The sequence below is a fragment of the Danio aesculapii genome, chromosome 20 (assembly GCF_903798145.1).
Source record: "Danio aesculapii chromosome 20, fDanAes4.1, whole genome shotgun sequence".
Lineage (NCBI taxonomy): Eukaryota > Metazoa > Chordata > Actinopteri > Cypriniformes > Danionidae > Danio > Danio aesculapii.
Window position 1 is genome coordinate 21807290 of NC_079454.1, and position 23471 is coordinate 21830760.

A 23471-nucleotide genomic window follows, 5' to 3' on the forward strand; every position below is an offset into this window, starting at 1 on the left:
CTGCTGATCCTGTCTTTTGGGAATTTGTGTGTGTGTGTGTGTGTGTGATTGTGTGTAAGAATGAATTGAGGTAGAGAGAAAGATCTCTGAAGTGAAAATGAATGTGTTGTGCTGGCATGAGAACTACCCGGTATAAGGTTCACTGGGCTCTCTGCCTCATCCTCAGTACATTAAACTCACTAAATACTGGTGTCCATTTCATCAGCCTCTAACCTTCAGCTAACTTGACTTTGCACAAAATGTCACACATATACAACGTAGAGTGGTGGCTTAGTCAATTTGCTTTACTCCTAACTCAAATCAGTCATATGGATCAGATTTCAAGCTAAAATCATCAAGGTATCATTCGCTCAACCCACATGTAGAGCAGCATATCTTGAAATGTAGTGTCATCTAAGCTATTCTTGTAGATGAAAACTTGAGTAAGTCTATGTATTCATAACTACTATACTTCATGTCTTCTAACTAAAGAACATACTTGGAAGTCATCTCTAATATATTAGCAATGCGGTTTACCATACTGCTCTAATAGTAAATGTGCTTGTGAAGAGCTCTGTCATGTCTGGTCTTGTACTAAAGCTCCTTTTCTTTCCCTTTCCAGCAAATGATGCCAGTTGGCCTGCTCTCAATAAGAGCAACACATCAGTCAAACCACCAGACTGGAAGGAGTCTGGAACGGACACGACCAGTAAAACAGCAGCACCCTTAGGTGCTCCTGCAGATAAGGTACATTGAACTAACACCAGTAGTATGCATACAAATATTGCTCCCTCATTGTTTTGTCAAATTAAAATCCTTTATTGTGTGTTAAGATTCAGGATTCCAGCAAAATCGGTTCGGGTCCTCCTCCTAATAAGCCCCAGCCTCCTCCATATGGAGCTCATACCAGCAACCACCCACTCTCCTCTGCCAATTCTGGCTCCACCAGCTCTTTGGACCGCCGTAAGGATGTTCCTCTCCGGCCGGTGCCCAGCTTACCCAGTAACCCTCCACCGCCACCACCGGCTTGGCCACGTGTCCCACCTGCACCCACCGGCTCATCCTCTCAACAGATCCAGCAGCGCATTTCTGTGCCCCCAAGTCCAACCTTTCAGCCCAATCTACCCTTTTTCCCGCCAGGGGAGAGACCAGACCCTCCTCTGGCCGTAGCAGTGAGGCCGTTCATTCCAGATAAGGGCTCCAGACCACAGTCACCACGAAAAGGCCCAGCCACCATGAACTCGAGCTCCATTTACCACATGTACCTACAACAAGCAGCTCCCAAAAACTACCCTCTCAACATGAAGCCCGCAGTCAAAGCAGGTACATATCAGATCTGGTTCAATATTAGATTTGAATCATTTACTGCTTATACTGGCAGTTTGTGCTCTCCTTTTGGGCTCTTGTTTTCTGAATAGAGTATTGAGGTTGCTACCTCAGTCAAAATCACAAACATTTGTTCATTATAGCAATTATTCACGGTGTATACATCCACACAGATCAACATATTTTGGTCAACCTATGATTTCACAAATTGCATGTGTGAATAAACGTGGTCTGTCTCACTTTTGATATAATTCACAAATACGTTCACATCGCAAATGCTCACATTTAGTATAATGCTGTTAAAGACTTAATAAAACTTAATAATAAAACTTCTGTGATACTTGAATAAAGTGCTATGAAAGTGAACTTGATTTAAATTGAATACAAGGATATTTGAAATGAAGCCAACCATTGAAACATCCTCTCTTTCACACTTTATCTATTGACCACAAGGAATGATCTATGCAGAAAACTGGGTTATAAATTGGGTTAGATTTTAATTTAAAACTTTCTTAGTTAATAGTTGTAAATAGTTGTAAATAGAAATATATATTGAGACTAATTGACTGACTGATAATGCTGCTGCTTTTCAACACTAAAACATTTTTTTTTTTTCACTGATGGTTTTCAGGGGGTAAAATATCTCTGTCACATAACGCTTCATAATACAATGCATATTTAAAAAGTGTACACTTAGAGCAGAAAAACATTTTATTTTACATTGTGGTGGGCTCAGAGAAATTATCGCACAGGTTACTTAAAAGATGAGAAAGCTGTTGTATACACTGTCCCGACTGGCATATTGTGAAATTATACAGATTCAAATATAAAAAGTATATTAATATCTTAACTAACTATATGTATCCTTAAATATATAGATCTCAGAACGTGTCATTTTTTTCTGATTTTGGCATCAGTTATGCCTGGCTCAGAAATGCTTACTTAACCTGCAAGGGCTTGAGTGTCCACATACTGTACATGGACAGCACATTTAGCCTTAAGTGGCTATTTAAAAATACTTTTGAATGGTTTATATTTTTGTTACAGACATACGGTGTGATCCTGCAACTGTTTTACAGCACATGAAATGTCCCAAACACTATTTTTGACTGTTCAAAATGAGGAAAAAAATGTTGTTTTTACTCTCTGATAGTCAAAGCAAGTTCACAAAAAATTTCTATGTTAAATATGCCTTAAAAACATTCAGGAAAAAGTGTATTATGTAAATTCGAACCACGAGTCCACATACATGGACATTTTTTTTTTTCTAAAAGTACATCATATCAAAAGATGATACTTTGATTTTTATTCTATTAGGTTCCATAATCCCAATAACAAAGAGAAATAAAAACTGCATGTAAAAACATCTTGGGCCCTAAGAGGTTAAAATCATGGGACATGTGCAACATGATCAGAATGGGACCGCCTCTGCATCAATTGAACTAGGAAATGGCTTTATAATGTCTTTAAAGAAACTTTGTTGGGATAGTAGTAATTCATATGAATAATTAAATCCATCGTTTTTAAGAATATGGTGTTTTTCCAAAAGCTTATAGATGCAACACAAATAGACATGAAATTCAGGTGTCACATATTCTCTTTTATGGTGACACTTTGTCTTTAAAAAATCACGGCTAAATGCAAGAAAAAATAGCTAAACATCAAAAAATCAAGATATCTTTTTAGCATTTTACCATGAAAAAAAAGAAGGCCAACAGATGCAAATAATACTGTTCTGTGTAATATAGATTTTTGATTTTGGTTCTTTTAATTCCTGATTATATGTTGTCAATCTCTGCAGTGTATGGTAAACCACTCCTACCTCCCAGCTCGACGCCCCCTCTCCTTTACCTTATGGGAGTTCAGGGGCCTTCCCTGCCCTTCAGGGGCCCGGAGGAGACATGCTGGATTTTGAGCTGGACTCGACGGTCAACTCATAGGCGTTCCTGAACCACCTGCTCCCAGTGTGGACCACATCCCTCGACCCCTCAGCCCCACCAAACTCACACCCATGGTCCACTCACCCATGCGCTACCAGAGCGATGCCGAACTGGAGGTGTTGCGCAAGAAATTAGCCAATGCTCCACGGCCGCTTAAGAAGCGCAGCTCAATTACGGAACCAGAAGGCCCCAATGGGCCCAACATCCAGAAGCTTCTCTATCAGCGCTTCAACACCCTGGCTGGAGGAATGGAGGGAGGGATTGGTGGAGTGAGCGGACCTGGTGGAGTGACTCCATTCTACCAGCCTACTGTCTCCACTTCTGAAATGATCTTTGATGCCGACAATGGTAATCCACCTTCAGAAATTCCAGCTGTGCCATCAGAGGGCGCTGTTGCTGAGGATGTGGTCCAGCAAGGTGATGCCAACGATAATGAGCCCCCAGAAGAAGAGGCTGAGACCCTGAGCCCTCCAGCGCCAGAGCCGTCAGAAGACAGTAACAATAATCCTGCTGAATCATTAGCCGTTTTGCCAAGTCCTGTAGCTGAGGCCAGCACTCCTGAAGAAGCAGACACATCTCTTTCATCACAGCCCACGGTCAGTCTGATCATTTTTTAGGTTGCATCTTTTTAGGGTTCATTTCCAGTGTTGAAAATGTGTGCCGATATTTGCAGTTTTGTTACAGTGTGTTTTTTTTACAACTTTAATTTATTAAGCATATTTAAAACAACCAAAGTTGAAAAGTATGAAATAAAAATAATTGGAGTAGGTAAAACCATGTATTATTATTATTAGTTTATTTTAAATTGCATATGACCATTCAAAATTTTAAATCCTAAATTTTGTTACTATAAACATACTGTTCAATTAATGCATTGTGTTATAATATGCAGTAAAAGATAAATGAGCAATATCACATGAGTAGCGGTGCGATATGCTGTACATCGGCACTGGTTGGAGGCATGCTTGGTGTCCCACTAGTGACTATATACTGCCATATCGCACTGCTATGAGTGTGATATTGCTCATCCAACAGTTTGACGGCATAATCGTGTATATAAAAAATAAAATCAAACACGGAGAGTCTAAAACCCTTTCGTATGAGGAACTTCTTTTTTTTCTGTCATTTATTCACATCTGCAGCTGACGTCAGAAAATTTTCATCATTTCATTTTCCATGACAGCGGTTTGACCTCGTGACCTCATCACCTTCCCTGTCAGCTTGCTGTACATTGCTGTTTAGCGCTCTACCGTAATACGCAGTGTATGGGCGACCGCCAAAATAACTTGGTGGCTAGAATGACCGTTCTTACTGAACTGGTGGCTGACCTCACCGCAGTCAAAATTCGCTCTTTATGACTTCTCCGTCATCATTTGTTTCACCTTTGCAGGGATGGATTTTAATGTTGTTACAAACTAATACATTACTTTCTTGCGCTAATCCAAATGCATCACGTGACTGTTCATTTACTGCGCAAGCCCAAGCCCGGCCCAACCACATCTAAAATGATAGAAATTAAGCCCAAAAGATCTTCAGCTCTAATTGGGATATTACAATAATTAATCCCGAAAAAGCCAAAGCAGCACAATCACTGCAGATTACTGTTGTGTTTGCGGTAAGGAAAAATGCTAAACACACACGGGCATTTCTTCTTTCTTTCTACTGAACTAGTCTGCAGTAACAAAAATGGGAGACTGATTAGAAACTAACAGATGGCCAACCAAAAAGTAACTCAGGGTTATACAAAGAGTGGCCAACACAGAATACACACATTCCTGATATGTGAGTCCCATCTCACACTCAATACACTACAATAACTATGGTATAAATACAGCAGTACAACATAAAAAAAGAGATCGACTTAGAATGTCACTCACCAATTTTCTCATAATTTGATCAGCTGTAGTTTAACAATATGCCATCTTTTCTCCTCTAAGGGTTTATTATGCGGTTTCTGTCACCATCTTGTGAATGGACAATGTGAACCGTCTTTTCTCTGCTCAATGACAGGCTGATAGATGCCGACGTGCTGTATCTCTGATATTAAAATAGGCACTATCCTTATAAATAAACTGCACTGTTGCAATCTAAACAACTACGTTCTCACCTAAAAAAGCCTCAAAAGTACATTATGTTGTCCAACAGCTGCAATATTTGTCAAACTGTAGTGAGTTTATTGATCTGCTGTCACTCTATGTGGGCGGAGTAATACAGAAGGGTGAGGAGACTGTATGGGTGCTGATATTGCAGAATATTGCTGGCTAAACTGAACTGAATTTAAACACTATAAACTGAACTACACTGTTCCTATTTACTATGACCTTTTATGTGAAGCTGCTTTGACACAATCTACATTGTATAAGTGCTATACAAATAAAGGTGAATTGAATTGAATTGAATATCAGCCAATCAGATTCATGAACCAGACAGAACTTTTGTATAAATAGCATTTTTTTTAAACAACTTTAGTAAAAAAAATTTAAATAAAAAAAAACTTTTCATGTTGTCGAAATTTAAGCCATTTCTTTGTTATATTAATACTGTTATTTAGCAAGGCTGCATTATATTATTTAAATAGAACCATAAAAACATGTAAAATGCTACATTTATATTTCTAATAACTGTTCTCTTGTTACATTTTTGTGCTGATCAAAACATCTGAAATGATATCAGCAATTTCACCTAATATATTAACTGTTCTCAACGCTGAAAGTGCATTTTGGAAGAGCACAAAAAGATTGGAGTAATGGCTGCTGAAAATCCAACTTTTTTACTGTGTTCTTTATTAAATAAAGGCAGTCTTGGTAAGCAGTTCTTTCAGAAAAATTCACCTCAATCTTAACCTCTAACAGACACAAACAGTGGCAAATTTACTTCTAATTTAATTTCAGCATTTTTCAAGAAATCTGTATTTCCTGTATCAGAAAATCTTTAATAATTCCAGTTATATTATTGAATATGAAAATGTTTATATGATTTATGTACAATAAGTTTTGTGAAGTGATATTTTAGATAGATTATTTTAGATTATCTTAGATAGATATGTTATATATAGTACATACAATGCTCCGCATTATTGAGTACACATGAATGTTTTTCTCCATTTCTCAGTGAATATAGGTAATGTGTTTTGGTGCATTTAAACAAAACAGATTTATTAAACAGATATATTTATTCAAATTATATTTTAGTCACCAAACATATTTAGAAATTGAAAGAAAATACAATTAAATTCAAGGAAAAAAAAATTACAAACTAAATTTCAAACTTAATTTTCTATTTTTTTGCTTCTTGATTTTTGTTTTTTTTTTCTTTTTTTTTAAATTTGTATTTAATCATTTTCTGTAACATATACATTTGGGTGTACTTGTTTTTGGACAGTTATCGCAAGTTATTTTGTTAGATAAGCTCTAGATTTGTCTTCAGTACTGACTAATATACATGGACAAATATAATATTGTATAGCTTCTTATTAAAAAATATGAATTTTAAAAGATTTGTGAGGGGTGTACTTATATATGCTGTATAATATATGAGAGGCTTGCTTTTGCTTTTTTGTTTTTTTACCAAACAAGTAGTTGGATCTGCATTGTAAACCTTAAATAATAATTTTAATATATTTTTTATTTCATCTGTGAAGTTTTGAGTTACTATATTCTCAAAATCCTTCCATTTAAATCCACAGATATATATATATATATATATATATATATATATATATATATATATATATATATATATATATATATATATATGTATATATATATATATATATATATATATATATATATATATATATATTATATATATGTATATATATATATATATATATATATATATATATATATATATATATATATATATATATATGTATGTATGTATATATATATATATATATATATATATATATATATATATATATATATATATATATATATATATGTATGTATGTATATATATATATATATATATATTATATATATATATATATATATATATATATATATATATATATATATATATATATATATATAAAAGCAATATAAGCAGTATATTAGCAAAAACTGTCTACTAATAAAATGTCTGCAGTTAGCCTGCTAATGATCCATGCCTTCAACAGGGCAAACGCACTAATCTAAAGAAGCCTGACTCTGAGCGGACAGGACACGGCCTCAGAGTGAAGTTCAACCCACTCGCTCTGCTGCTGGATGCCTCGCTGGAGGGCGAGTTTGACCTTGTACAGAGAATAATCTATGAGGTGTGTATAAGCTTATTCCATGTTTGAAAACAACCACGGCTTCTTTGTAGGGGGAGCAGAGCTGGTGGCAGAAAATCACTTTGTAAACAGTGCAATACCATTGAACAATGTAAACGGTTATAAGCAACTATGTACAGTTTTTTTTTTTTGCAGCATTCAACATTGATTACAGCAAAGTAGTAATGAGAACAGACATTACGATTATAAAAAGTTATGTATTCACAAAAATAACCAATGTTACAACCTAAAATTCCAGATGACATCAGTCACTCAGTAGCCTATTAATAATGTTAAAGAGGTTTAGTATGTATTAATTAGATTAAAAGCCTATTTTGTGCCTTTGTCATGTTGCGTAACGTCCTCAATGACTTTATATTCTATAAAAATAAATTTATAATGTTTTATAACATTCCTACGAGGGCTGTGAGATTTGGGTAAAATATGTAATTGCGTTTTTGTTTATATATATATATATATATATATATATATATATATATATATATATATATATATATATATATATATATATATATATATATAATATACAGATACTGCGATTTAGATTTGATTTGTGATTTAATTTTGTAGTCAAGCTTCAGCTCAATATTTTGTATCGTAGCTTCTTACTGCTAAAATGCAGTGAGTGTTAGTTTAATTAAAGGAACTGAAAAGATATTAACCAACTTTAATTCCAATTTGATTATAAATATTCTGAAATGAAACACTCATTTTTCTCTAGAGCAAACGGTAGTGAGTAATGACGTTAGTTATCTCCTGGTGCCTTCATGATGTTTTTTCATATAGTGTAACAGCTGCAAACAACTCTGAAATTGTACTTTTCTGTTGCTAACTACTAGATTGAGTGTCACTGGCAATACTTTCAGTTGACTTTTTAGCAAGACACTCCTCACACACACTCCTGTGGTGCTTTTTTAGGTGCTGGTTGTTGTATTTCCTCATGCTGTGGCAACAATTCTGCAACAGCTCTTACAAATGACCTGTTTTTGTTCGGTGTTTGTGACTTTAAAACCAAAATATTCCCATGTTACCAACATGCTGTTTTTCTTTGATATTAATTTGTCTATTAATGCTTCTGAAGCGGGAGACACCATTATCCCACTTGTCCGTGCTTTCATGTTTGCTCGTTTTATTGTGGGCTTTCCGCATTGTTTGGTTGCACAATTCTGATTGGGCTCACTCAATTGGCTAGGAAGACACACAGACGGCATTTCCTCTGGGCGGGGGAAATCATATAATACATATATATTTCATATTGTAGCCTCTTGCAATTAGCTAATCGCAACGTTTCAACGTTAGATTTCGCTTAATCGCACAGCCCTAATTCCTACTCTGACATACAACAGCACAAGAATACATTTTGGGGGTTGACTAGTTAGTTTCAATCACAGATGTTTTGTTTCCACTGTTTTTCTGCCACTACAGTACAGTGAAACAATCAGTGTTGCCTTCAAGTCTGTCTATATTTAAATGGTGTAGTGAACTATTCTAACACGCTAGTTGATTTCGATCCATTTCATTAACCAGATTGTGTTTAATTTCCATCATTTCGCAGGTTGACAATCCCAGCACTGCTAATGATGAGGGCATCACACCTCTTCATAACGCAGTGTGTGCTGGACACCACCATATCGTCAAGTTCCTTCTGGACTTTGGTGTTAATGTGAACGCATCAGACAGTGATGGCTGGTAAGGAGACTGTGAAAGAGATCAATCAGTCGGTTCTAATTAACAGGCATTCAGGAGATTGACTTCCTGATTTATGTGTGTAGGACGCCCTTGCACTGTGCCGCCTCCTGCAACAGCGTACACCTGTGTAAGGTGCTGGTGGAGTCTGGCGCTGCTATTTTTGCCACCACCATTAGTGATGTGGAGACGGCAGCAGACAAATGTGAGGAGATGGAGGAGGGTTACATACAGTGCTCACAGTTTCTCTATGGTGAGAACACTTTTGCTTTTCCTTTGTGAAGTAGGGATGTTTTATAATATAGCTTTTTTTATATTAGAAATATATGTATTTTTTTCTTTTCGTATTGTGACACAGTTCTTAGAGAAACTGAATATTAAATGACAACAGAGGGTGTGGCTTGTTTTTTTCCTACTGCGAGCTGATTGGATGAAGTGAAGTTGGCATTTCTTTTTTAAAGATTGGGAAAAGTGTTTGGGGAGAGTTAGTACAACCTAACAGACTTCCTCCTCACCATTTCTGTTTGTTGTCAAAACTGACAGTTGGAGGGGCGTGGTTAAATATGTCAGCCACGCCCAATTCCTAAGATATATGTAATATGACAGTTTAACTGAAAACAAACAGGAAGTGCTTTTTCAGATTTTAATTAAATATTATAAGGGCAAACAATATTTTTTTCTTAATCACATGCAGAGATGAATTGTTCACCACGAAACTAACTATGTGAGCTAACAAAATCATATGGTTTGTTTTGATTTCATGGGGACTACGTGTGAACTGGCAATATCAAAGATGTTTTTAGAGTCTAAAAGCATTCACGATCATAATAAAGCCAATTTGAATGAGTTTAATAGCCCCTACAATTCAGAGGGTGTCTGCGAGGACTAGTCTTAAATTGCTAAAACTAAATTTTAGGCCATAAAAAGTCTTAAATATACCAAAATATTGTGTTGTAGTTCTTTATTAAAACAGGTCTTTATTTTCCTATGTCCATGAAAAGCTACTCATTCAGGCTGAAACCATCCAATCACCAGCAACTTTTTAACAAATCGTTTAATTTTTAACTCTATTTACCAATATAGTTTAATTATCTTCCTTACAATAACAGTCGTTTAACAGTTCTCTATTTATTTACGGTGAGGACACTGACCTGGACATACAGTTGTGCATATATTTAGCTTTTTTTTTTTTTTCAAATCAGAGATTGTAATCAGCTTTGTTTGTTTTATTGCTGTATTATTGTTTCAAGTAAATGTTGTAAATAAATCTGATTTTTAAAAAATAAAAATACTGTCACTCGACGGATAGAGGACTATACAGAAAACATCAGTGAGCAAATCAAGTCAAAAACTAGTATAATTCTCTTTTAAACGACATTTAGTTTTTACTGTGATAAGTTCAAATGTAAAAAAAATACTGTATTAGTTAATATAAAGCAATGTTTTATAATCCTATTAAACCTCATAAAGTAAATAAGGAAATTTGCTATGGCAACTATATTTAACCTCGGCCCACTAGCCTCGATCAGTTTGGGTTTTGGCCCTTCATAAGAAAAAGTTTGTGCACCCCTGTTATAGATACATACATGGATGGATGGATGGATAGATATGTGTGTGCATGTACAGTAGTAACCATGTGAAGTGGATCAAAAAATATTTTCAAAATTGACCAAAACAAAAGACAAGAATGGGTGTTGTTCTATAGTTTTTAGACTACTTTGATCCACTTCAGTTGTTGACTGTATATTTATGACCCAGTACTTTAATTTTGTGAAATTTAATTTGTCTTTACAGGTGTTCAAGAGAAGTTGGGTGTGATGAATAAGGGAATGGTGTACGCGCTGTGGAATTATGAGGCTCAAAGTGCAGATGAGCTTTCCTTTCAGGAGGGAGATGCCATTACTGTCCTGCGACGAAAAGATGATTCTGAGACCGACTGGTGGTGGAGTAAACTCAACGACAAAGAGGGCTATGTGCCACGCAACCTATTAGGGGTACGTTACACTTTGAATCAATTGTTTACAGTATATATATATACATTTTCTTTTCAGCTTAGTACCTTAATTAATCAGTAATCACCACAGTGGAATGAACCGCCAACTTATCCAGCATCCAGCCGATGCCCTTCCAGCTGCAACCAACACTGGAAAACACCCATACACTCTTGCATTAACACACACAGTATGGCCAATTTAGCTTATTCAATTCACCTATAACGCATGTCTTTGGACTGTGGGGGGAAACCGGAGCACCCGGAGGAAACCCACGCCAACACGGGGAGAACATACAACTTTCACACAGAAATGCCAACTGATCCAGCCAGGGCTTGAACCAGTGACCTTCTTGCTGTGAGGCGATCGTACTACCCACTGCGCCACCATGCTGCCCCTGTTTAAATATTGTAAAACAATTGATTACCGACATTTTAATCATTTATGATTATAATTGCCATATCGCAAACTGCTAAATAAAATTATACATTTGTTTTCATCTCTCCATAGCTGTACCCAAGGATAAAACCACGTCAGCGGTCTCTGGCGTAACCCTGGCTAACGACTGGACTTCCTATATTGAGGTGTTCGGCCTCCGTCTTTCACCTCTATGTGCCACTTGGGTGACAGAAGGGGTGAAGCTGCTAAACCCTGAACCTGGAGGCACAACCAACCGCATTACCCACAAACACTCTCTCCAGCAAACAGCAGGCCAAACAAGCAGCCTCAGGTCTCTGGCTCTGACCCTGTCAGCCTCCGTATCTCCCACTCCACTCCTCACGCTTTCTTATATCCATGTAAAGTGTATCATAGCTGTACATCACCCCTTGGGGATCAAGCACTAATCACTTTGACAAGAGCTTTCCTTTATTTCTACTTACCCATGATGCTTTGCTGAGGGGAACGGCTCTTTGTCGGGGAGAAAATTCAGTATACTTTGATTTGAACTGGATGAACTGATTTTATGTAAACCAGGGGTGTCCAAACTCATTCCTGGAGGGCCGGTGTCCTGCATAGTTTAGCTCCAGCTTTCTTCAACACACCTCCCTGGAAGTTGCTAGTACACCTAGAAAGAGCTTGATTAGCTGGTTCAGATTTAATTGGGGTTGGAACTAAAAGATGCAGGACACCGGCCCTCCAGGACAGAGTTTGGACACCTCTGATGTAAACAAAGGCCTTAAAGGGACAGTTCACACAAAAAAAACAAAACCTTATGTTTGTTTTAACTTTGCATAATTCTTTCTTTGGTATTTTGAAGAATGTTGGAAATCGGTAGCCATTGACTTCAATAGTATTCTATAGATGCCAATAGGAAAGACACAAACCTTTGGAACCACTTGAGAGAGGTTATGGTGAGTGACTTAATTTTAGGGTGAACTGTCCCTTTAAGTGACTCTTACAAACAAGTGTATAAACTGGAGGTATATGAGAGCAGAGAACAAAAGTATCCATAGTTTGCATAGAACAATTGTCTGATCTATGACTGACAAGTCCCAAACACGGACGGGCATGTATATGATTCATAAAGGTGCGTATAAATGAGGGTGTAAGCGTTGCGTATGGGATTTATGTATGTTATGAGCGTGATATTTCTTTTTTTTTTTTCACTGCAGCGAGTGTCATACAGTGTGAGGAGTTTTTCCACACCATGAGTGTTTTGAAGAGAGTGTGTAAATGAAATCAGCAAGTATTTACCCTGCAGAAACTGACACTGTACATTATGGTCTGTTTGTTGGCTGTAGTGGGTTTGACCAGACTGAAAGTTCCTTTGCATTTATTTTACACTATTTTAAATGTTGATTTCTATTATACCAGCTCATTCCACTACACTCCTGTTTTTAGTCATGTGAGATGATTTTTATATTCTGCCGCTGAGGCAGTGAAGAGCTTTATTGTGGAGTTCAACCTTGTAAATATACTGTGATGAGGATGAGAGAGGAGACATGCTTGACTCAATGCTGTTAGACTAAACTGCCCGTGTGGGCCTCTGTGAAATACAGTACAGACTCGCACCTTGTGTTCTATACATGTGCACAATAAAACGAAATGAGTCGTTGCAGAAAATCATTTCCCCTTGCGTTATCCTCGGTGTCTCTATCATTGTTTACATTTTAACATAGTTTTACACTTTTAATGGCATAAAAAAATTGCATTTTTGTCTAGATGCACTGTGCCCTATTGACATCTTACTAAATGAATAAATTGGCCTAAATGATAAAAGTTAAATAGCTAAAATGCATCGAAAACAACTCATTTCCTTAGTAACATTATTCAGATATCACTGATTATCAGTGCTGAAAAAATCATACGTTAATCATACGTTACTTGCCCAAAAATGTAGTGCAAGTAGAGTGAAAGTTCTGTTGTAAAAAGTAGACCTAACAAAAGTACTTATAAGTAGTATTACACTGTAAAAAGCTGATGCATTCACATGTAATTTGTGGATGTGTGTAAACGTAACATTCTGTAGTTAATTTAGTGATTGTCCAGCAGGCACACAAGGTCATAAGACGTTAATATTAGGTTAGATTTAGGTTGTGACGTCAGGTGACCAAAATTCAAGGTCTAGCCAGCATCTAAGGACAATGTTATTTTGATGTCCAATAATGTTGATATTTGATATTTTGTATATTTGTTAGAAACTGAACAAAGTCCAACGGCGAACCAACATCTTAAACCAGCGTCATAATGATGGCAAATACTGACATTTATTCTCAGGTGTGGCAACCAAAATCCAATGTCTGATAGACGTCATGGTGGAATCAACGTCACACAATGTCAAGCTGTAACATCATTAGAAGTTGATATTGGTTGATTTTTAGGTTGGCAGTTGTGCTCTGACATCAACCCAATTTTTATTTCCAAACAAAATGTAAACATCCTTCATCCTTCACAGTTTGCTGCATTTATAAATCGTCTTGAGGTAGTACATTATGATGCGATTAACCTTCAATGTGCGATTTGATTGCACAGGCATCACAGGGCTGATTTTTCTAATGCCCATAGACAGGAAAAAATTAAATAGTGACTGCAGGTTGAAGGAAATTAATTTAGTAAAAGTGCAGATACAGTACTAAAAACGTACTCAAGGGGAAGTAAGTACACCTTTTTAAAATAATTTAGTAAATTACAATTTCTGAGAAAAACTACTCAAATTACAGACATTTGAGTATTTATAATTTGTTACTTCACACCATTGCAGATTATAGAAATACTGTCAGTCGGTCGGGTGAAACCTCATGAGAAATTGCCCATAGTATGTCCTACTATGAGTAGGTACTCCCATTAAATATGGCCTACTATGAGTAGGTACTCCCATTAAATCCTGTAACACATCGCAAACAACTAGTTTAAAGTACAAACAAAAGTTCGTTAAGAGGTTAGATATTACCCATAATGCACTTTGATGAGTTTAAATGAATCCTGTGTCTCGCCAGAAGTTGGTGTGCGGTGCCTACGGCTGAAACGTCTATCCGAATATTTTTATGTAGGTACAGCTTATTCTTGTTGACTATTTAATAATCAGTTACAGTAAGGTTTATTTATGCCCCCTCTCCCCCATACGACGCAGTTACTGATTGATATTTTCATTATACAGACATAGCAGCACAGTTAAAACACTTCTCTTCTCTTGAATGATCTGGTCAAATGCGCATGCTTGCTCAATCAACTGATTCATTAACATCTATTTTACACTTTGGGCAATTAGTTAGACAGTGGTGGAAATAGTGGTCTTGACAAAATATTTCAAGTTTAATACTTGAAGTTTTCTGTTCATATTTCGATTTAATCAAGTATTTACAGACGTACCGGGGCAGAAAAAAATATGTTTCATTTGATGAACAGCGTGACGTCATGTGTGTATTTTCGCGGTCAGGCTGATGCTAAAGCAAACGTAAGGTAAGTTGCATTAATGAAATTATTTAATGATCTTAAATTCATTTTGTTTAAATTCACTTGAATCGTTTATCTTAGCAAACATTTATTTTATAAAGAGATAAACTAGTTTCGTATACAAAAAAAAAATCGATTTGGTCTGTTGGTAACGTTAAATATCTCAAAATATCACGTGCTGGGCAAAACTTTATTCAAAAAATAGAACGGTTTTATATATCAGTTTAGTAATACAAAGCAGCGTAACAAACATTACACTGTGTTATGAATTTTACAGCTTATATTTTAAAAAACGTAGACGGTGGAAGAAGTCAATCGACGTGTTCATCGGCGCTGGTATGTCGCTTTTATTTAACTGGATAATATATATATATATATATATATATATATATATATATATATATATATATATATAGAGAGAGAGAGAGAGAGAGAGAGAGATGGGCTTTTTAATTGTATAAAAGTGGGCTTACCCTCAGTGTTATTGTAATGGGATAGGAGCTTGAATTCCTTCGTAAATGACAAGGTTTATCTGTTACTTTACGTTTACAACGCATACTTCAAATATGGCTTCTAAAAGTTAAGTAAACTGAAAAATATTAAGCTATAAAAACGATTAAGCGATGTAAAAAGAATATTCATTTGGTTGCATTTTCTATTATGGCCACTATGTGGCAGTAGACCATTGCCTAACGAAAAGGCTTTATGGTGACCTGAAATACTAATTTATATATAGATATATAAATAAGTAAATAAATATATTTAAAAAATATATAATAATAATAACCACAACAACTGGTTTCTATACTAAAGCAGATTAGTTACCTCTCACGTACAAAACGACCTTTAAAAGCATATATATCCTATGTCTTATAAACAAAATTAGAACATTTGGAAATCCTAAATAACATTTAAGTTGGTTTAAAACACCTGACCAACATGGCATTGGATTATTCCAACTGGAGACGAAACAAAAACATCCCTTTAAGCAAGCATTGACACATGTACACAAGAAACTCCATGGGCCAAAGAGACTTTATTTCTGGTGTTAAGCTCCATCTTCAACATTGCAGGACGTTTGAGATACAAAATCCTTCACACTGATGGAAGACTGGTCTAACTTTAGTGCCACTACCGTTTGGGTGGAGTGTATGTTCCTTGATGTAGTTAAGATTATTGGTACTGGAGGAAGGGAGGACTGGTGGAGGCAGGGAAGGAGTTAAGTTAGGAGTCACGAAGTGTTCACTTCTGCTCAGGCATAAGGTTATCGATGGACTGGCCGGACTCCAGGCGTTTCTCCATCTCTACAAGCAGCTTAACTCCATCCACCACCATCTGAACCAGCTCAACCTCAGAGAAACCCAGACGGTCTGCATTGGAGATGTCAAAAACACCACCTACTGCAGCAGTGTCTACTCCACCTATTGAAGAGAGCAAGGTTAGTGCTGGAGACTGCTTTGTGTATACGAGACAGCTGTTTTAGGTTAAGTGAACATGTACCTGTTCCACGCTTTTGAAGCCGGAGTCGTTTAAGGATCTCGCCAAACTTCTCATGCTTGCTGACATTAGGGAGTTTGACATGAACGCCACCACGTAACCCTGTGCCCAGGTTGGAGGGGCAGGTTAAGACGTAGCCCAAGTGCTCGTTCCACATGAACTCATGGCCCTTCTCTTTAAACAGTTCCTCAATCTGCAACAACAAGTTAGAGGATAAATTGAGAAATACAAACATCAGAGTGTATAGCAATAGTTTGAAAGACCGATCAAAAACAAACCTTTGTGAGGCCTGTGCAGAAGCGATTGAAGACTTCCCTCATGTTGCCACCTTTCTGCATGGAGATGACACGAAGATGATCTTCCTCATTCACCCACACTAGGAATGTCTTATTGTCATTGTGCCTATGAAGCATAAAAAAAAATATAAAAAATTTAAAAAGATGAACAAATTCAATGACTACTTCAACGGGAATTATGATTATTTTTATAATAAATAATTTACTGTAAAATTAAAAGTATAAACTAATATAATCTGCAATTTAAAAATCCATTTTGTAATTAAAATCTAATAATAATAATTTATTCTTATAAATGGTTAATTTTGTATTATTATTATTAATAATAATAATAATAATAATAATAATAATAATAATAATAATAATAATAATAAACAACAACTAAATTGTTATCATCATCATCATCATCATCATCATCATCATCATCATCATCTTTTTAATTTTATTATTATTATTATTATTATTATTAAATTATTATTATTAATAATAATAATAATAATAATAATTATTATTATTATTAATAAATGTTATTGTTATTATTATTATTATTATTAATAATAATAATAATAATAATAATAATAATAATAACAATAACATTTATTAATAATAATAATACTTATTATTATTATTATTATTAATAATAAATGTTATTGTTATTATTATTATTAATAAATATTATTATTATTATTATTATTATTATTAATAAATATTATTATTATTATTATTAAATATTGTTACTATTAAATAGTTATTAAATATTATTATTATTATTATTATTATTATTATTATTATTATCATCATCATCATTAATAATAATAATAATAATAATAATAATAATAATAATAAAAAAAATCTCCAAAAGACCCGCTCACTTACCAGATCCCCCTGGCATCGGGCCAGTCTCGGGCCATCCCAGAGGCCAGCAACAGTGGAGACACAGGCTTATCAAACAGGAAGTGGTCATCAATCAGCTGCTGCTGCTCCTCCTCCGTCATGTCCTTGAGGGCGTAGTACTTTCCTTTGAGATCACCATCAAGAGCCCCCAAAGCTGTGAAGTCAAAGGATATGTCACAACCACCAAATCAATGGACACTTGAATCACATGCGTTTCCACCCACTCCTCTTAAACCATTGATCTCGACTTGACAATGACGTGAAAACAAAAGCCTAAAGGAGCTCACCCTCGACAGACAGACCCTCGATGCCGCGTCTCTCCCCGCGGCTGCAGTGAGGGGGGAGGCAGAAACCGCGGATGCTCCTGCCAGTTCGCACTCTGGAGCTCAGAACGTAGTTGGGGTCAAGGTCGTCTCCGCCCTATTAAATACAAACACCGCTAAAATTAACCGCTGACCATTTTGAAACGCTAAACCCAATTAGATGCAGCAGACGGACAGACGCAGCAGCGTACCTGGAGGTTGTCTGGGTTCAGATCAGTCTTGTGTTTATCTGTGGGTTTATATCCACCATGGCGGTCCTCGATGACTGGGTCCAGGAGCTCTTTGAACACATCATATGTCTCCTCGTCTCCAGCAACGCAGCCCACTGTCATGATGAAAGGATGTCCTGAAAAGACAAAATAAATATAAAATAAAAAGTCAGACAACCGGACTTTGTGATTGAAACAAAAGAATTCTTGCAAATTTCTTATTCGCTGATGGCAAACGGATTGTCAGGGGCAAAAGCCTAATATAACCATAATATCAAGTTTATGGTCGCATGGTTTCGTCTTGCAGCAATCATGAGACACAAAACAATTCTCTCTTTGTTGGGTGCAAACATAGCACCTTCGATCAAGTTCTCACTTTTTTTTTTTTTTTTGCATGTGGAGTCAAATGCACAAACTAAAATCTATGTAGTCAGACTGCAAAACATTTAGTATTTGTAATTAAATTATATTTCAAAGTGCTCCAGTTACTTTGTAAAGGATAACTGCTGGTTCATTTAGGGAATACTAGCAAGTTAAATAAGTCTGCCATGCGTGCTAAATGTTTGCTGTGATCCTACCGATCTTATTTTCCATCCTCTGAAATGGTTTAATTGCGATATAAGCTTGCCCATGAGCAGGACAATGCTGGAAAACATACAAATCTTCCTGTTTGGAAACAATGACCACCAACCAAGCAAAGTACCCAGTGTTAAACAAACATCCAAGTTTGTAAACAAGTCATTTTATTTGAATACCCATTCAGAAATGAAGTAAAGATGTACTGCTGTCATATATAGATTAGCATTCAGGCTCTTGTCGATCACTCTTTCATTGGATTCTCTGCTTGTTCTGCCATAGTGTATGGGATTGAGACTTGCATACGGAGTCGCATTCTAGCAAGCTGTTGGCCAACTCCACTTAGGTGATGAGTAAAATGTGACGCATGCCATACAGCAGATCTGTCACACACACACGGGATAGGCAGGGCTGTCTACTGGCCTTAAATACATTTCTGTAATACATTGTTAGACTGTTAAACTTCTGATTTACGTTATAGAAACCGGTTTTGGGGATATCAACTTTAAATTCGGAACATATTGTAGATTTATCTATCTATTTGGTAGATTTAGAGATCTATGAAACATTGGAATAGAAAATTACTATTAAAGCAATGCCTTGCAGAAGAAACAAACAATACGTTTCAAATTTAAAGTCACAAAAATTCTTATTAAATTTTATTCAGGCTTTGTACTAGATCCACTAGTATTTGATGCATTTTCGCATTTTACAAAATGAAATCTGTTACAATATAACAATTAAAAAAAAACAAAAAAAGTCAAATTGGCAGTCAGATCCATCCAATGAGTCAAGATTAAAAAAAAAAAAAAAAAATTATAATAGCACTGATGTAAAAAAATAAATTAAATAAATAAATAAATAAATAAATGCTACATGAAACTTGCCACTTCCTACTTGGGGGGAGGAGCCAACTATTAAATATTATAAAAGGATCAAATCCAAGGTCATGCAATGTGGAGGACTATTAAAATATGCTACAGCAAAACAAACGTTAGAACAAAGACCCCCACTATTGGGACACTGAGAGACCCAGCAAATTAAGCGGATTATGGGTCAATGTGATTGCACATCAATGAACCATAACCTTTGTTCAAAAGGGCAAAATAAAGGACTAGCTATGTATACAAGCTATTTCATCTTCAACAAACTTAAGTACCAGACAGCTAGTCTTCACGATCCTTTGTTGAAGGGCTCAATTTTGACAATTAAATACTACTTTTATACTAGATCGATTTTATACACTGAAGGAGAGTTTGCTTGGGTTGCAATCCTGTCACATGAATTGAAGGGAGGGACACTGCCATTGATTCTAGAAAGTATTTGACTGGAGAAATGTTGGTAGAGGATGAGTCATCACTTTACCTCAGATATGGCAGATAACACCTACCTCAGGTGCATTCTGCTAAAATGTACAGTAGGCTATTAGCATATGGACGAACAAATCTAACAAACACGAGGTAAAAGCCTTAACTCATTCGAACACCAAGTCTAAAACACTTGAAAATGTGTGCACATCGCGTCCAGGTCCTTTACCTGGATTGTCAACTCCGGTTTGAATGACGTCATCCAGGGTAAATCCGCTGGGGGTTTGTTTGTCCCTAAGGTTTGCGTACATCTCGGGCGTCAGCACCTTCGCCATGTGGTTGTTGTGCTTGGTGAGGTCGGGATACTCCTGCTCAGAGGTGTAGTTCATCTTCAGCTGATTGTGAGTGTTACCGAAAGGCATGATTGCGTCTACCTGAGGGCAGAGAATTGGAAAAGTGCATGTCAGAAGCGAAACAAATCCGATTGCAACACGAGGACAAAGCCAGCCCCTCTCAGCTGCATTAATAATGACGTAACAGCATTAAAAAGCACATTTTGTGAAACGAAGGATTTTGTTTAAATTCGCTTGAATGGTTATAACACATAAACGGTCTTCGTGTGTAACGACAATTGTGCTCGGTGGCGCGTTGTGTCACGCGGGCAGTAAATATGATGGAATGTCAAGCGCGCGTCCGATAAATGACGCGTCATATGATAAATGCGTTCACTTGCATGTAGCTTTCGCATCTTATGTAATGTCGTCTGTGCATTACGATGGTTTTGCATTGAAATAATTTATTATTCTTTGAAGCACGCGAATGCGTAATGCGCCACGTCTCCAAAGACCTTGCAGAAAAAAGGAGGCTGACTGCAAGGTCGTTGCTGATGTTTGGGACAAAAGCACCTGGCCATGCACAGATCCACGGTTAGTTGAATTATAAATATCATTTAAATAGTTTACATGTTTATGTATTTACATTACTGGGCTCTCCAGGCGATTAATAAACCGTATGCGTAAAGAAAGCGCACTGTAAATTGCGAGCAGAAGTTAAGCACGATTTAGGCATGAATATGAATTAATTCCTTACACTTAAATTATTAATACACAGTCCATGAACGTTTGTTTTTACCAATCGATCTGGTAGAGATGTTACATCATATCTAATGAGTGTTAATAAAAACAATAAAGGCTTGATTTAATAATTTTCAAACAAAAATCATACCTTACACCGATTTTCTTTGGGAAAGCGGAATTAATCCTTCCTAAAGTCCACCAGAACCCACACAAAGACTGATAATGGTGTCCAGAAATAAGCCGCTTTGTGGGGTTTTTATATGAAGCCCGAGCTATCCTCTGATTGGACGCTATTTGAGTCCATTCATTCTATTGGACAGCGCGTCGCATCACATCCACAACATCCAGCATTGATCACATGATGTTTTTCCTTGACGGCTCTCCTTGCCATGATTGACAATAAAAACTGAAGAGTGTGGAATTCGATCACATTCATTTATTAATCATCTTAGTTGTTGTGTTTAGCATCTTAACAAGAGGCAGCTGTGTTTATCATAAACACATTCAATCTGTACTGTTCGGGATCCCCAAATCAGTCAGATTTACTCAGTAAGAATCTGTTAATGTATGACCTGAGCCTAGGAGACTGACTATGAAGTATGGCTCATAGTTCTGGGTGGAATTATCCTATAAATGTACATGTACAGTCTCTGCCCTCCTTCTTTTAGTTCTCCATTTCATCACACTGTAATGAATCATCAGTTTGGCTTTGTGTGCGTGTGGTTTCATTTTTCACAGGAAATGAATTGTGTTTAACCTGTATTTTTGGTTTCATGTTGTCGTTCTGTGGAGCCTGTGAAGCTGAAACTGTCTGCAAGCGCTTTGCCTTATCAAGTGTTACATGATATATTTGATATTATCATTACACAAACCAATATGAAATACTGTAACAAAATGCAAAATGCTTTGGTCTCCTAAATAAAATCACCAATCTTATATAGTTTAGATTTCAATGTAACTCAATCCTTAATCTAATTTACGATCTAATTCTCTGTTCACTACGACTTGTATGTTACCATGCAAATATCCAGTAACATTAAAAAATATGGGGTCAGTAATATTGTTGTTAATACCCAATTTGGCAAGAACTCATTAAATTGATCAAAAACATCAGTAATAGTAATCAGTAAAAGTTTTCAAAGTTAATAAAATTGCACGTTTCATCTGCAAATCACAATAGTAGAGTGATTTCTGAAGGGTCATGTGAAATTGAAGACTGAAGTAATGATATTGAAAACATAGCTTCTACAACAGGCACCTTAACAATATTTTGCACTATGGTAGATTTTACTATATAAATAAATAAACACATATATATATATATATATATATATATATATATATATATATATATATATATATATATATATATATATATATATATATATATATATATAGCATATATGAGCAATTCCAGCATTATGGATGTGACATTTGCAGTAAAGTCTCAAAACATAAATTCACAGAGAAAGAATGTTAACATTATTTTGAAACATCTGTTTATATTTTCCAAAACAACTAACCACAGAGTGATGGGAGCAGAAAAAATCAATCTGTAAACATTTTTTATATTTTAAATAAGGAAAATAAACATGCGTTATGGATGTGACAAAAAATAGTGAGTTTACAGTACACAACATACTTTGCAGCAATTCTGTGAATTAAACTGCACAACCCAAAATAAATGATGCTAATCAAAATGGTAAAAGTTGTCTCTCTATAGAACAAACATGATTAATTTTATTTTATTTGACATTTTTGGCATTTATGAGGAAAAATCTCCGTTATGGATGTGACAGATGTGAAATTGGCACTTGTGTGATTATGGTAAATCAAATATAATACTTTAAAAACATTAACAGAGACATTTTTGAGTATTTTTAAAGCACTGTAAAATACTTGCTGGCAAAAAAAAATGGTTTAGCTATTTTGGTGAAAACATTTGCATGGAATTGCTCATATATATATATATATATATATATATATATATATATACATATATATATATATATATATATATATATATATATATATATATATATATATATATATATAATCTAAAACAAAAAGTGACACAGACACTACAATGTTGACATTTTCTATAACAGCCTATAGCATAAATATCTTACCAGTCTTTGAAGCTTTGCTGTTATAGACAGACTTTACCTCAGTGCTAATGAGAACTTTGTGAATTTCCTGGA

At 35.6% G+C, this 23471-nt stretch overlaps 2 protein-coding genes across 3 annotated transcripts in view; one reads left to right on the forward strand and one right to left on the reverse strand.

The window, feature by feature from the left end:
• The window catches only part of ppp1r13bb (protein phosphatase 1, regulatory subunit 13Bb), an 81034-nt gene extending 67754 nt beyond the window's left edge, over window positions 1-13280 (forward strand). The window contains 10 exon segments of the mRNA XM_056480689.1: window positions 602-726; window positions 813-1302; window positions 3107-3145; window positions 3148-3225; window positions 3228-3841; window positions 7366-7503; window positions 9077-9210; window positions 9294-9460; window positions 11002-11201; window positions 11709-13280. Of these exon segments, the coding sequence (XP_056336664.1) occupies window positions 602-726; window positions 813-1302; window positions 3107-3145; window positions 3148-3225; window positions 3228-3841; window positions 7366-7503; window positions 9077-9210; window positions 9294-9460; window positions 11002-11201; window positions 11709-11750 (2027 nt within the window). The 3' untranslated portion in view covers window positions 11751-13280.
• Window positions 13281-16109: 2829 nt separating this feature from the next.
• Window positions 16110-21524, reverse strand: ckbb (creatine kinase, brain b). 2 transcript variants are annotated; one of them, XM_056481422.1, is made up of 8 exons: window positions 21419-21524; window positions 20424-20628; window positions 18294-18448; window positions 18067-18199; window positions 17762-17933; window positions 16868-16991; window positions 16593-16782; window positions 16110-16513 (listed from the first exon to the last, which is right to left on the reverse strand). In XM_056481422.1, the coding sequence occupies exons 2-8, from the start codon at window positions 20614-20616 to the stop codon at window positions 16335-16337; spliced, it is 1146 nt and encodes a 381-aa protein (XP_056337397.1). In that variant the 5' UTR covers window positions 20617-20628; window positions 21419-21524; the 3' UTR covers window positions 16110-16334. The 2 variants fall into 2 exon arrangements, with proteins under 2 accessions (XP_056337397.1, XP_056337398.1); XM_056481423.1 differs by having other exon boundaries at window positions 21424-21501.
• Between the last annotated feature and the right edge of the window lie 1947 nt (window positions 21525-23471).